We start from the raw sequence: 14,231 nt of genomic DNA, 5'->3' as shown, positions 1-14,231 counted from the left end.
ACTGACCAAATCACTCTGGAAACAAATCTTCAGTTCCAGGAAGAGTTTTCTGAAGAAATCAGGGTTGTGCTCTCTGATTTTTCACACTTTCGATGGTCTAAAAATAAAAGAATATTTTAGCCCATGTGAAAAATATTTATTTTGAAAAATCTGTATTTTCCCATCAAACGTTAGATTTTTATGCAGAAACACGTAGTTTGCAATGTACCCACTCTGGGGTCTGTCTCACAGAATAGCAAAACAGTGTTGTTTGAAGATGCAAGAGAGCAGTATAGTCACAGCAATGCAACTCTCACAAGATCTAGGAGCCAATGCAGTGTAACAGGTTATATTAGCTAAGATGCAGTAGTATGCTATTTTACCTGTACCTGGCATGTCCAGAGCTCTTTGGGTCCGTAACAGCATTTTCCTACATAGAACAGTTCAGAAACAGTGTTTTCAAGTGCTAGCCTAGCTAAGAGATCACTAAATTTTGCAGCAATGTGCAGTAAATATTGGAGATAGCATCCAGCTTGCTCGTCCTGTTAGATGCAGAAGGGGTGCTTTGGCTCTCAGCAGTGCTGGTATGAGCACAGCTGTGGACTGAGGACTGCTTATGTTGACTGTTTATTCCATTCAGATAATTATGTGTATCTTCATCTACCGTTCTATTAGGGAAATTATTTCTGATTAATCTTTTCAACCTTAATAGATAACATGATTACCAGTCTTGAACTGCAACTACTGAATCTGAAGCAGGTATTGAAAGATTGCTTTCATTACCTGCTATTCCAGTTTCCTCAGTTACTGTAATTTGTCTGTTGGTACAGATAGAAAATTAAGATGTAATTTTGCAGTATTGGTTCAGTCTGTCTCTACTTGGGTTTGAACCTAATAGACCTTTACATTCGACATCTCCTGATTAACCAATTTTACAGCTAGACATATGTCACAAAATTAAGTGGTATCATCTCGTTTTGCATTTTACTGAGAGGCTTGTATTTTGCTGGCAGCTGCACTGGCAAGAGATGGAATTGTGAATAGTACAGTCTACCTGGAATGTTGAATCGTCAGTATTGTCCTTTTTTCTATGAGGTCTGACTGTTCTTTGCCTTTCCTCTATTCACTTAATCTTGCTCACTGACAAGGCTACTTTTGTTTTATAACATTTAATGTCTCGCTGAATTTGATCCACACGTTCTTTTTGAGAGAAGAATCTGCATTTAGCTGAAGATGCCCTAGGGGTCAGTGATTACACTTAGCAGAAATAATGTTTGTAATTCAGATAGTGTTTTCCACAAACCATTTAGGTTCATGGAAAATTCCCTAAGCATCATCCTGAAGTACATAAATAATGTCCTTCTAATAAGGTAAAGAAAAACAAAATAAATATTAGGTGGAGGAATTTTCCAAGTCATAACTAGATCCACGGCTTCCTATAGAATGGTCTGTAGGAGCTCAAATTCTTATTATCCTCTCTTTGTCTCCAAAACTTGCACTGACTTCTGTGACACCAGGTTTATTTGGATTCAGACTGTAATCTGATAGATTGAATGTAAAGTGTATATTCATGCTGCTGATGAATAAAAAACACTTGCATTACAGTGAGTCCATGGTAGTCATGAATTTCTGCCTGTTACCTCCAAAGGCACACAGTAAATGGGTCGTTATACTGTTGTTATTTCAGTATTCTTAAAGATGGACAGAAGCTCTGATACATGGAGATCAATATGGAAAAATCCTTGCAAAGCTGAAGAATTTCCTCTGTAAACTCTTGACTTTGAAGTCTATGGGTACACCTCATAAAAAAGTAACTGCCAGTGGAAAGCTGTGTTCAGTTTCTGTGCCAGTTTCTTGGGTATCTGAGGCACAGTGCAAGAGTACACTTTATACATTAAAAACTCAAAACATGTTCTATATACAAGAGTAAAAGATGAATTTTATAATGAGAGAAAATACATTAGCTGGAACACTTGAGTAGCTCTGCCTTAAGAACCTGACAACAGTGGCTTCACAAAAAGTTAGTAATGCCACCCTTGAACTGCAAAACAAAGTTTGACTTGTGTACATTGCCTTAAAACAGCTAAGAGAGCCGAGATTCAGTGCCCCAGACGTATTTCAACTGGAGATTTGGAGTGCTTTGAGATTTTCTGGGCTATCAACTTTTTTTTCGGTGGTCTAGATAAACAGGGTGAACACACAATGGAGAAAGTAAATAAAAGGAACTCTCTGAAAGCAGACTGTGCCCAAGCTTAACTATTTTAAATAGAAGCAAATCAGAAATGAGCAGCCAGGTTTTGCATTCCCACTTGGCCAAATATTTCTGCTAGGTCTTTGGGGCTGCATTTTTGCAAGTGCCCGGTTTATATGTTGGCTCCCAAATTTGGCATGTGACTTGCTCTGAGAATCCCAAGGGGAGATGCTAATGGGATCCTTCTTATCAACTCCTTTTTCTAATGACACTTAAAGCTGCCCCTGCTTCACAGGTTCATGCAGCCAGCTCTGTTCCCTCTTCCAGTGATGGACTCTGCAGTCCAAATCGCCTCAGTCAAGACCTGGCTCAGAGCCCCTGGGCTTTTTCTTCTGTTGTTTCAGTTGGGAATGCACAGTCTCCCTGAGAGCCTTAGTTTCTCTAGCTTGGAAGTGGTTTTTCACACAAAGCCCCTGATCATTCCAGAGTTCCCAAACATGGCGGGCTCCTGTGTGTCAAGCGAGAGAAGCTGGTATGCATGGGAACTGAGGAGGGAGGAATAGCTCTCATTGTCTACCCTTACTCTCTAGAGAATCATTCTGATTGAGTGCAGATGATTTGATATATGGTAGTTGTAATGCTTCTTGCCCTGCTTGCTTTGTTGACTCTCAGGAGTTTCTGTCTTTTCTGTGGAGTTGACCACTGCATGTGGAGCAGCAGCTGGAATCTTGTGCTTTACTGGCAATCAATTGTACAGAACTGGCACCAGTTTCTGAGTTGCTTAATATGTACATATCGATGTCCACTAACCAGAGACCTTACTCTACACAGCCCACTATGCTTTTTTCTCTGCCAGGTAGCCTGGACTGTTTTTTTTAAGATAATTTCCCTACCATCTGCTTAGCTGATGTTTTAAGAGACCTGATCACTTTTTCCTCATCTAGTTTTGGGACCTCCATTAATATTAGCTGCCTGTTGTACTTGGACACATGATATTGTTTGTACTTACCTGGCTGGCTGCTGTAACCTTTGATTTTGCTGTCTGTTTTCAGGCAGACAGCAATGCAGAATTGAACATTGTATTTGTTAGTACTCATCAAATGAAAAAGTACAATCTTCTGTTCACCTGAGCTATAAAAAGTAGTGGCCAAAGTCTGCTAAGCCATTGGTGGGAGCAGCTGGGAGCTGAGCAGCCAATGAGGAGAATATTTGTACTTACATAGCTCAGAGAATGCACTTGATAGTATTTACCATTGTTTATTTTTCAAATAGTCTCTCCTTGTACAGTAATAACAAGTACCTAAATTTGGACCCTTGGTGGGTCCTAACTTGTGGAAAGCCCCAAACGTTTTCCTCTGGAAATACAACCCTTACAAGGATTTGTAAGTAGTTGTACAAAACTGAAGGAGACTTTTGAAAATCCTGGCCATAGGAGTTCAGCCCTGCTTCAGATTGCTGCAATTTTCTTTCTTTTTCAGAACCTTTGCCAAACACTCTGGTGCTCGGTGAAAGGCTCCTGCCGCTCCAAACTGGATGCAGCTGCGGATGGCACTCGGTGTGGAGAAAACAAGGTGACTGTGAGCCACACTGCTGGCAAGCGTGGCTGCCTGCGAAAGGGTGGCTGAGGAGTCGTGAATAGCTTTGCCATTGTTCAGAGTGAAAGAAGGTCATCCTGTGACATCTCCATTCACATTTCCACTTAAGTGGAACTGAAATAACCTTCAGAACTGAAATGAAGAATAACTCACAGTAACATTTCCTGTGATAATGATCTTAAGCTGCTTGTGCTTTCTCTTCTCTCCTCAGTGGTGCTTCTCTGGCGAGTGTATTACAGTAGGCAAGACTCCTGAAGTAATCCATGGCGGATGGGGGATTTGGTCATCCTGGTCCCATTGCACAAGAACATGTGGAGCAGGAGTTCAAAGTGCAGAGAGACCCTGCGATAACCCAGAGTAAGCTGAGTGCACAATCTTTTCTTACCTTTTATTCAACATCCTTCAGGTACTTAGGACACTGTAAGCTCTTTTGTATGAGACTGTTAATGGCAGGTGCCACACCAACACAGACCATGAAACCTCCTTCCCAGTTAAGCATACCTCTGTGAAAGTCAGCTGGCTCATCTTTTGCAATAGTCATCTTGTTCTTTAATCCTCACCTTCCATGGACCTTATTTCTACACAAAATCAAAACCCCCGAACCCTATTGTTTAGCATTCAGGCTTTGCAGAAATTATATAAATACTATTTTATTAGTACTGCAGTGAATAAATAAATGTCCTCAAGCACCAGCTGAGAGCAATATCTATCAATCTGACCCTGAGAACTCATCTTTCATGTTTTGTTTTAGTCAACAGCTTTGTTTGAGCTTCAGATACGTGAGTTGTCAGGTATAGAACATGAAAGGCAGAATTAGTGGATACATATCTGAGTTAATGATTCTACATCTCATTTTCAGAAATTACTAAAACGGTGCCTAACAGCAGAAATAATTTGTCTTTTCTGATCAAACTGTCAAATGTTCTGGAAAGTATGGGATTTTAGGGGGGTCCCTTTGGTAAGTTAATTTATTGTGAACTCATCTGGGTACTACCAAACACTACTTTGGGATATGTAGAGGCTCCATAATGAGATGTTTGAGTACTTAAACATGTGAACAGTATCTCTATGCTGTAAAGGATTTAGATTCATGTTGTTGTGCCACTGGAACCTGAAATATATTCTTCATTTAAAATTATTTTTTTACACAGAGTCTGAGGTCCAAATCTCATTGTTCCTTTTGTAGACCACAGTTTGGAGGAGACTACTGCACTGGAGAAAGGAAACGCTATCGCATGTGTAACATCAGCCCCTGTCCCAAAGACTTGCCAACCTTTCGTCAGATGCAATGCAGTGAATTTGACACAGTTCCCTACCAGAATGAATTCTACCACTGGGTTCCCGTTTATAACACAGGTATGAAGCTACAAATATTTTTTTAATGTTTTATATAAAAAGTCAAAGTTACAGACCCATAAGAAACCATTTTGAGGGCAAGAAATCACTAAATTGTATGTCTTTTAATTAATTAGAAAAATCTGGTGTGCCTCTGTGTGCAATTGTGCTTTTTGTTCGTACACAAAGGCAGTGGTTCTCTACACGTAGGTGTTTTTTCAGAGCTCTGGTGATAATGGCTGTAACTAGTCCAGTTCCTGGGAAGAAGAACTGAGTACTAAGAAAAGCTGTTGAAATCATGTCTGTGCTCATTGTTTGTGGTAGGCCTAACCCATCTTTTCCAGTGTCAACCACAGAACAAGGGGTAGCGGAGTGTAGAGCTGCATGTTTGGGCCTGCAGGCATCACTGTACCAAATATACAGAGCTGTTCCACTGCACAAATGTGTCTTTATTATTTCCAAACTCTGATCTACATGGTAGGTGTACCTCCCACCACATTGAAGAAGTAATATCTCAACAGGTTCAGTATCATGTTGCTGTGTATTGTAGAGACAGAGTTGATGACTCTGCCTTATAACTTGCTTTGTAACAGCTAGTTACAAAATACAAGCATAACAGTTATTATATGCAGTATATTATATATATTATATACAGTATATTATATATGCAGTTTGATTCTTGATGTGTGCATAAATGTAAGGTATAGATTATCCAGTAGAATCACTGGATAATCATTGGATAAAGTAGAATTGTTAGGGTTGAAAGGGACCTCTGGAGCTCATCCAGTCCAACCCCCCTGCCAAGGCAGGGTTACCTAGAGCAGGTTACACAGGAACACTTCCAAGTGGGGTTTGAATGTCTCCAGAGAGATGCTCTTGGACATTCCTATTCCTATTTTTATTCCTGTTTTCTATTTCTATTTCTATTCCTATTTCCTTATTCCTATTCCAGTTCTGTGCCATCTTCAACCTAAAGAGGTTGAGGTAAGACTTCTTGTGTTTTAGTTCTTTGGCCGTTGCTCCTTGTCCTGTTGCTGGGCACCACTGAAAAGAGTCTGACACCGTCCTCTTGGCACCTGCCTTTGAAATGCTTACATGAATTAATGAGATCCCCTCTAGGTCTTCTCTAGGCTAATCAGGCCCAGCTCCTGCAGTCTCTCCTTGTAAGAGAGATGCTTGAGAATCTTAATCATCTCTGTGGCCTCCACTGGACTCTTTCCAGTAGTTCCTTGTCTTTCTGGTACTGAGGAGCCGAGAACTGGACTCACTACTCCAGATGTGGCCTAACTAGGGCCAAGTAGGAAGGAGAGGATCACCTCCCTTGATCTACTGACCACACTCTTCCCAGTGCACCCCAGGATACCACTGGACCTCCTGGCAGCAAAGCCACACTTACCGGCTCATGGTCAACTTGCCACATCCACCAAAAGTCCCAGGTCCTTCTCTGCAGAGCTGCTCTGCAGACCTCAGCCTGTGCTGGTACTTGGGGTTATTCCTACCCAAGTGCAGGACTCTACACCTGCCCTTGTTGAACCTCATTAGAATTTTCTCCAGCCAGCTTTTCAGCCTACAGAAGTCCCCCTGAATGGTAGCACAGCCTTCAGGTGTATCAGTCACTCTCCCCAGCTTCATATCATCACCAAAGTTGCTAGCAGTGTATTTTTTATGAAAAAATAAGCCGGTTAAAGTAGTGAAGATCAAGGTTAAAGTTCCAGTTTCATTTGCCAATAGTATTTTTCAGCATGTTCATTGCATTTGCAGTTATTGGGAGTTTTGGATTGGTTTCCTAGATTTCAGCTGCTGTTTCAATTTCATCTAAAAAATTGCAGATGAACCCAGAGCAGATAGACTTCTAGGAAAATTTCCAATGAAAGAAAATATGGCTGATAGAAAAAGCTTTTTTTTTTGGAAGGACTCCCATTAGAACACTGGCAAATGATAACAGCCTAAGGTTGAGACCAAAACCAAACCTTAGAACATTTTCTGCAGTCACCTGCCATTGAAATTAGGGTTCCAGACCTCTGTTAATCAGGATGTACCACTGCAGTGTACAGCCTTGGCTTTGTTCATGTCCTCTCTTGGGTAGTGCTACTGAAGTGGTAGTTCTGCACGTGGACTTGTTGCAGAAGGTCTGTTTTTAAAGGACATTAAGAATCATGAAACAAATGCTTCCTGCCCACTGTAAGGCATAGCATTTTAAAAGTAAATGCTTCCTGATGAGTCTGATATATTTCATCTGGAACATCCTTTGCAAAATCCTTCCAGTACCAAGAAAACATCTTTTTCTGTGACTTAAAAAGCTTTTCAGCTGTTTTCACCCATTTTCTCAGCAGCCAGAATTTCAGCCTATGTGTTTTCCCCATTATTATGAGGTCCTTAATATTTGCACTTTCAGTCTTACACTCTATTAACAGCATTTGAAGTGTTTTCTTGCTGCTAAACTCTAAACTTAAAATAATACTGGCTTCCTCAGACAGTCAGGCTCTCCTAGTAACACTCATATAAGCAGAGAGTTGGACAAATTCTGTGCTGGTTCTTCATCTGACATCGTCATTGTATAGCTGAGCGTGGGTGGTTCTTATGGGCACACTTTCCCCACAAAAACAAGCTGGTTTTGAGACTTACTTACAATGTCCACAATGTTGTGAGTACACCAACCACTGTCAGTGTATACCAGCTTCCCTTACTTTCTCCCTTTACTTGTGCAATCCAATATTAAAGATTTTTAACAGTGTTCTGTCAATACTTTAGCTTGCTGCCAAGAAGGTTTTGGCTTTTCTACTGGGTTAATCCTGGCTGGACACCCGATGCCCACTAAAGCCAGTGTGTCACTCCCTTCCTAGGCTGGACAAGGGAGAGAGAATATAACAAAAGGCTTGATGGTCAAGAAAAGAGCAAGGAGAGATCACTCTCTGGTTACCATCATGGGCAAAACAGGCTTGACTTGGGGAAATTAGTTTAGTGTATTACCAATCAAATCAGAGAATAGTAATGAGAAATAAAAATCTAACTCTAAAACACCTTCCATCCACTCCTCTCTTCTTCCCAGGCTTAACTTGACTCTTAATTTTGTCTATCTCTTCCCCCACAGCAGAGTAGTGGGATGTGGAATGAGGACTGTGGAACTTCAGCTCTGGCACCTGGAGCACCTTCTCCCCTTCCTGCTTCACTGACTTTGGTGCCTGCCGAGCTATTCCTCTCACACATTCTCACTCCTCTCTCCTGACAGCAGTTGTGCAGCAGTTTTTTTCCCTTTCTTACATACATTATCCCAGAAGTGCTGCCACCCTCGCTGGTGGGTTTGGCCTTGACCAGCAGCAGGACCATCTTATATCTGTCTGGCATTGGCTCTGTCAGACATGGGGGAAGCTTCTGGCAGCTTCTCACAGAAGCCTCCCCTGCAGCCCTCCCCACTACGAGAATCTTGCCACGCAAACCCCATACAGCTTGTGTTTTAGTGTCAGTCATTTTAAATCCTGTCATGCTGCACATAGGATATAAGGGGAAAAGAAAAGTAAGCTTTCCTAAACCCTGAGTACACATACAGATTTTGCGTGGATGTGTCAAGCTGAGGAGGTGAATTCCTGAGCTAGACATTCTGTGACATTTTAGACATTCTGTGTTCCTTCATCCTGCTGGAAAAAACAGTAAATTATCTGGATGGTCACAACTGCATCTTCTGGCTTTAATTTCGTAGCTTACGTAAAGCAGTTATAGTAAATGTCACATAACTAAATAGTCTTTTCTGTTGTGTAAATTGTACTTTCACAAGAGGACGAAGACTTTTTTTTTGCATAGCTTATGATTTAGTATACAACGATGCAACAAACAGCTTTAACAAGCAGCCTGGCAGAGAAGCAGTAAGTTATATCTTGCTATTACCTAGGCTGCCTATGTTTAAGGTTCCAGTTCAGAATTTTCTGTTTTAAATGACTTCATGCCTGTTGGGAAACTCGCATAGTCCTTTAATGGAATTGTTCTGGACTGCAGAAACATATGTGCTCAAGCTGGAACCTTTGAGTATCTCTGGGAGCCTTAAAATGATGAGGACTTTCAAGTTCAAGGGTGACTAAACCATCCAGCGGCTCTAAGCAGGATATTTGCTGAATTTTTTTCATGACCCAGGCCCCTATTCTGTCAGTTTAGTCAGACTTTGGGGCTAATCTACTTCTCTTGCCATCAGGCTGACCCCAGATTTGTTTATTTCATACCACTGACAAATTCAATTTATATGAATCTGATAACTTCTCAGGGTTTAACTTCCACGTATGAGATCATGTGACTAACCTTATTATCATGTAACTTTAGTATTTTGTAACCACCTTTATTTTCTCAATCAGTGCCAGGATCATTTAATATACTGTCAGATAGAGGTTATGTTGTTAAACTGTTTTCAATTTCGTATTTATTTCAAAATATGTCTGTGTATCAAGTAAGATCAGTTCTCATACAGTCACAGTGGCTGAGCTAACAACATGAAATAATGTTTCTACTGCCACTGTTTTAAAATAAAAGTAGTTTCTTTTGGAGTTCCAAACTTGGTTAAAGTGATCAAGTAGCTTCACCTGAGCTTCTTTCCCCCCATTTTGTCTATGTTTGGTAATTGTCTTTTCTAATTTTCTTTGATTTGGATTTCCACAGCTAATTCTGAGTTCTCATAGAGGTGAGGGTTTGAAGAGAAGAGGCCCACCTCTTTTCTTCCTTGTGAAGGAGGGAAAAACATTGAAGCCTTATCTTCTACTGACAGACACATTAATTACATACTTCTTAGTCAGGTTAAGCTGGATCCTTTTTGCATGGGAACTCATGGGAGTCAGCTACGAGGTAAACAAATTTAAATTGGGAAGGAAATACATTCCTTCTAGTTATCTTCATGTTGTTCTGTTTGCACATGGTGAATCTGAACTTTGTTATAGTATAGATAGGGGGAAAAAAAATCACATGCCAGCTTTGCTGGCTTGCTTCCTCAGTCCATTCTGATTACAGATAATTCACTGGGCACTTACGGGAGCTCTATGGCTTGGGATTCCATTACATCTGTTTTTCTCCCTTGTATTAGAGGATTGATGTTGTCTCTGGTCAAGTTAGCAGTATAATCTTGGTGAAGGACGTGGGCGCTACGTAAAAGAATAGATGGAATTTTTCTAGGCTGCTAAGTGTTGGTGGCACCTCAGCTGAAATCTTATGTCCAGATAGGAGCAAAGTACTGGCAGAAGGATGCAGCCAACTGGAGGAGGTTTACAGGAGAGCAATGTGGAAGTCAAAAAGTCACTGAGGGACTTTTTTCAAGCATAGGATGTAGAGACAGGACAAAGGGAATGGCTTTAAACTGACAGAGGGCAGGTTTAGATTATAAATAAGGAAGAAAATCTTGACTGCGAGGGTAGTGAGGCACCAGAACAGGTTGCCCAGAGAAGTTGTGGATGCCACATCCCTGTTCAAGGCCAGATTGGATGGGACCTTGAACAATGTGGTCTAGTGGAAGTTGTCCCTTGGCAGAAAGGATGGATGATCTTTAAGGTCTCTTCCAACCCAAAGCATGCTGTGATTGTGTGATTAGAAAAACATAGATTGAGAAAAGCAACTTTTACTCTGGAAAGGAGGAGAAGGAGACAGTTAAATACCAACTACTCAGAGAAAATTTCAAAGACTATTTAGCAGGCACATCCCTGAGTAGTAGAGATACAGGCTAGCCAGACTGCATGTCTCTGTGCAGTGTTGTGCTCAAGTCTGGAAGAAGCTCTTGAGATCCAAGCAGTTCTGTGGCCTTGTTAACTGACTTCACGAAGCTGGACACCCTGATCTTACCAACTCAGTTTGAATGTAGCTCCTCTGCTTTTAAACTTGGATTTGACATCGTTTTCTGTCACTGTACTTCATATTTCAACTTCCCATCCCCTCCACTCAAACAGTACAGGAAACCCCAGAGAGAGACAGATCCAGCAGTTCTTCCTGTCCATGAAAGGTATGACAAGCAGAAACAGCCAAAACAGCAGGTGGGAACTTCAGGTTACACATTAAGAAATCTTCACCGATCTAACTATTGGTGGTTAAGTGTTAAGAGCAATTACCTGTAGGGTTTGAGGAATTAATATTATTGTTCTAGATATAAATACAATATAAGCCAGAGCAGTCTAAGTGGTTTTGATTCTGCTTTGGTGTGGAAGGATGAGTAAAATTCTGTAGGTTTTATGCAAGGAGAAATCATCTCTGTTTAAACAGGAACTCGGTGTGCTTTCTTTGAACAAGGACTTTGTGAACGTGGTCATTACCTGAGTGTTCACAGATTGGATCTAGTATTTCATGTGTATGCTGTATTGCAAGAATTTATGTATATTTTGGCCTAAAAGTTACAAAGATGACAGCCTTTTTGTTAAAGTCTCAGCATGAATTAGTAATTTCTGAAGTAACTGAAACTTAACCAGCTGCTTTAATGATCTCCTTCTGAACAACCGTGGTGCTCATATTCATCTCAGCTTAGACTTTTCAGGACCGAAATAAGAAAAATAGTCTGAATTCAGTGCCAGCCTTCCATCATTTCAGCAAATGTATTTGTTTACATTTCAGGAAATGTATTTGTTTTCCTTGTGTGTGAGTTTGCCTTCTGAAAATAGATGAAAGTCCTTTCTGCATCTGTTCTGGGTTTAAAACATCAGACTTTCAGAGGACAGTGGCTGATTCTGATACAGTTTATTTGTAGTCCTGGAATAATAGACCCAAGGTCCCTGACTTAAACCATAATAAATAATAACTATAGATAAGTAAATAATTTTAGAAAATACAGTACTAGTATAATTAGGTCCCCTAACCAGCCTTTCTGCAGATGAAAAATCAAATAAATACTGGATAGAACTAAGTTTGTGTGGAGGGAGAAATGCTCTCTCATTTCCTGTGGGGCTCAGTAGAAAATATATAGAAAGAAAAGCAATGCAAAATTTGTGTGTAAGATCTATTTCAGATCAGTTACTACAATTAGGAAAACCAGGGAAGCTTTAATGCCTAGAAAACCTATGTAAGTCTGAAAGTTTGTGTGTTATTTACTTTTAATTTTTATTTTGACTTAGTAGGGGAGTTATCTCTCTCGCCAAACTGATTTTTAGTTATATATTTACAGCATCATAGTTATGATAGGAATGTGTGAACAGTCAGTACTGTCTGCTGCTTCTTGCTTCTTGCTTAGTGATTTCTGAAATGAAATTGCTTATTACATCAACACACAACTAGGGAGGAAGTACAGATATCAAACTGCTGCTCTATATGTTTCATTACAAACAATGTAAAAGCTGAAATGAGCTTCTGTGTCTGTCGGGGGTGATTCTGAGCAGGTAACAGAGTACCTGGAATTCTGGGATTCTTGTTGTCTTAAGGGTATTTTTCTTCCTGTTTAAAAAATGCCTCATTGAGAAGGTAGGCAAGGTGAAACTAAATTTAGAGCACTAAAGCAATCCAGATAATCACATGGTCTGAAAAAGATTTCTCCAGAAGTAAAATTACTTGTATCCTTTATCATGATGACTCTTATCAAAACAACTGATGGATAGGTATTATGGCTGGCCATTTTCACAGAGGGGCTGAGGGCTGGTAAGGGTCACAAACTTTATGTTCTTGCTTGAGAATCTTTTGTAGCTCCGCTTCCATCAATATTCTTGAACACAACTCACATCACCTTGAATTCCACCAGTTATATGACCTTGGTCCATGCATGTCCTCCGGGTCTGATAACTCAATTGCACTTTATGAAGGCATATTTGTTTGAGAAGCCACAAGCACAACACTGTTGACAGTCCTAAGATACCATTTTACCTCTACTGATGAGGGAAAAAACAAAAGTTCTCATTAAGGTTTTGGATTTCCTTTACCATCCTTTCATTAATTTTTTTTTTAATCCCAGTTTTACAGAGTTTTTATTTACATGAATGAGGTTTATAGTACTAAAGCTCAGGCTCTTTAGGATTCAGTTCTTAAGCTTCAAACCCTTTGAGGGCAGGAGCTGCAGTCACCTTTGTGTACTGTGTGGTAGAGTATATATGTTGGTGCTGCACAAACCGGTGCAATGAGAGCAAATTTTCCTCCTCCAAAATAATAAATCCTTTTGTAGCAAATTATTTAGTTTATTTGCATTACCAGAAGTTTCAGTTTCTCTCATTTCTAGAAATTTCTTTAAACACTGTTCTTCATATGACACAAACGAGGCCAACAAAGGAGGAAGAAAGAAATTCATCTGCCACCATGTGAATTGTTACCCTGCATCCCTCTATGACCAAGGGAGTGGTTTATGTCAACTCTATCAGGCACAGGATAAAACTGTCACTGACCAGTAGCTCCTCTGCAGCACACAGGGAGATTTTTTTAAAATGACTCAATAATGGTGCCTTCAAGTCCCTACTGACTGGTGGTTTTAAGGCCCACTACTTTGCTCAGCAAAGCATTTCAGCTTGCTGAGCATGAACAATTTGCTTTAGCACCAGGCTAGACTGGGGTCTTGGAATAGACCAAAACTAGAAGACAGGTCCTCTGTTGCTACCCCTCATCAATTTTTAATATAGATCTGGTTCTGCTGGAGAGTTTTCAGGGAGTGGATACAAGGGAGTGGATACATCTCTCTTTCAGGGAGTGGATACATCTCTCTTTGCTTTGCCCTAGTTTCATCTCTAACTCATCTTCCATGTACACAATTTGTTTGTCAAACTTGGCTCTCTGATGTCTGAATTTCAAAATTTCCCATTCCCAAGAGCCAGTGTCTGTGAGGCAGGGCAGTGTGTGTTCAACTCTTCTTACTCCGTGGATGGAATAGAATAGGGTTCTGATCCATCACAGAAAGTCTTGTTTCAGAGACCACTGGTTGCTTTTACTACAGCTTTTCTCCTCCTTGTTGCTTCCATGGGACATCTATCCAAGAACAGCCTGGGTCTGTTAGACTCACCAATATCATCCCTATTTCATAAGTTGCCAAGCAGTGCTTGAATGATTTGTTAAGTACCCAGAGGTAGGTGAAAACGATCAGTGATGTGCAGCAGATCAGAAGCAACCATTTGACTGCTCTCTGAGAGAGACTGACAGCAGTGATGAAAAGTCTAAATTATCTCTAAAATTACTGAGTCATCAGTCGATGGAAAACTGTTTCTTGTCAA

General features: G+C 40.4%; 1 protein-coding gene across 1 annotated transcript in view; it reads left to right on the top strand.

Moving 5' to 3' along the window:
* Positions 1-14,231, top strand: part of ADAMTS12 (ADAM metallopeptidase with thrombospondin type 1 motif 12) — a 144,670-nt gene that overhangs the window by 82,811 nt on the left and 47,628 nt on the right. Inside the window, exons 10-12 of the mRNA XM_027634663.1 lie at positions 3,649-3,741; positions 3,977-4,122; positions 4,952-5,121. Of these exons, the coding sequence (XP_027490464.1) occupies positions 3,649-3,741; positions 3,977-4,122; positions 4,952-5,121 (409 nt within the window). The remainder of the gene's footprint in view (positions 1-3,648; positions 3,742-3,976; positions 4,123-4,951; positions 5,122-14,231) is intronic.

This window comes from Corapipo altera, unplaced genomic scaffold, assembly GCF_003945725.1.
Source record: "Corapipo altera isolate COAL_440 unplaced genomic scaffold, ASM394572v1 61411, whole genome shotgun sequence".
NCBI classification, from domain to species: Eukaryota; Metazoa; Chordata; class Aves; order Passeriformes; family Pipridae; genus Corapipo; species Corapipo altera.
Note: the sequence above shows the minus strand (reverse complement) of the source record. Positions and strands in the feature narration are given on the sequence as shown.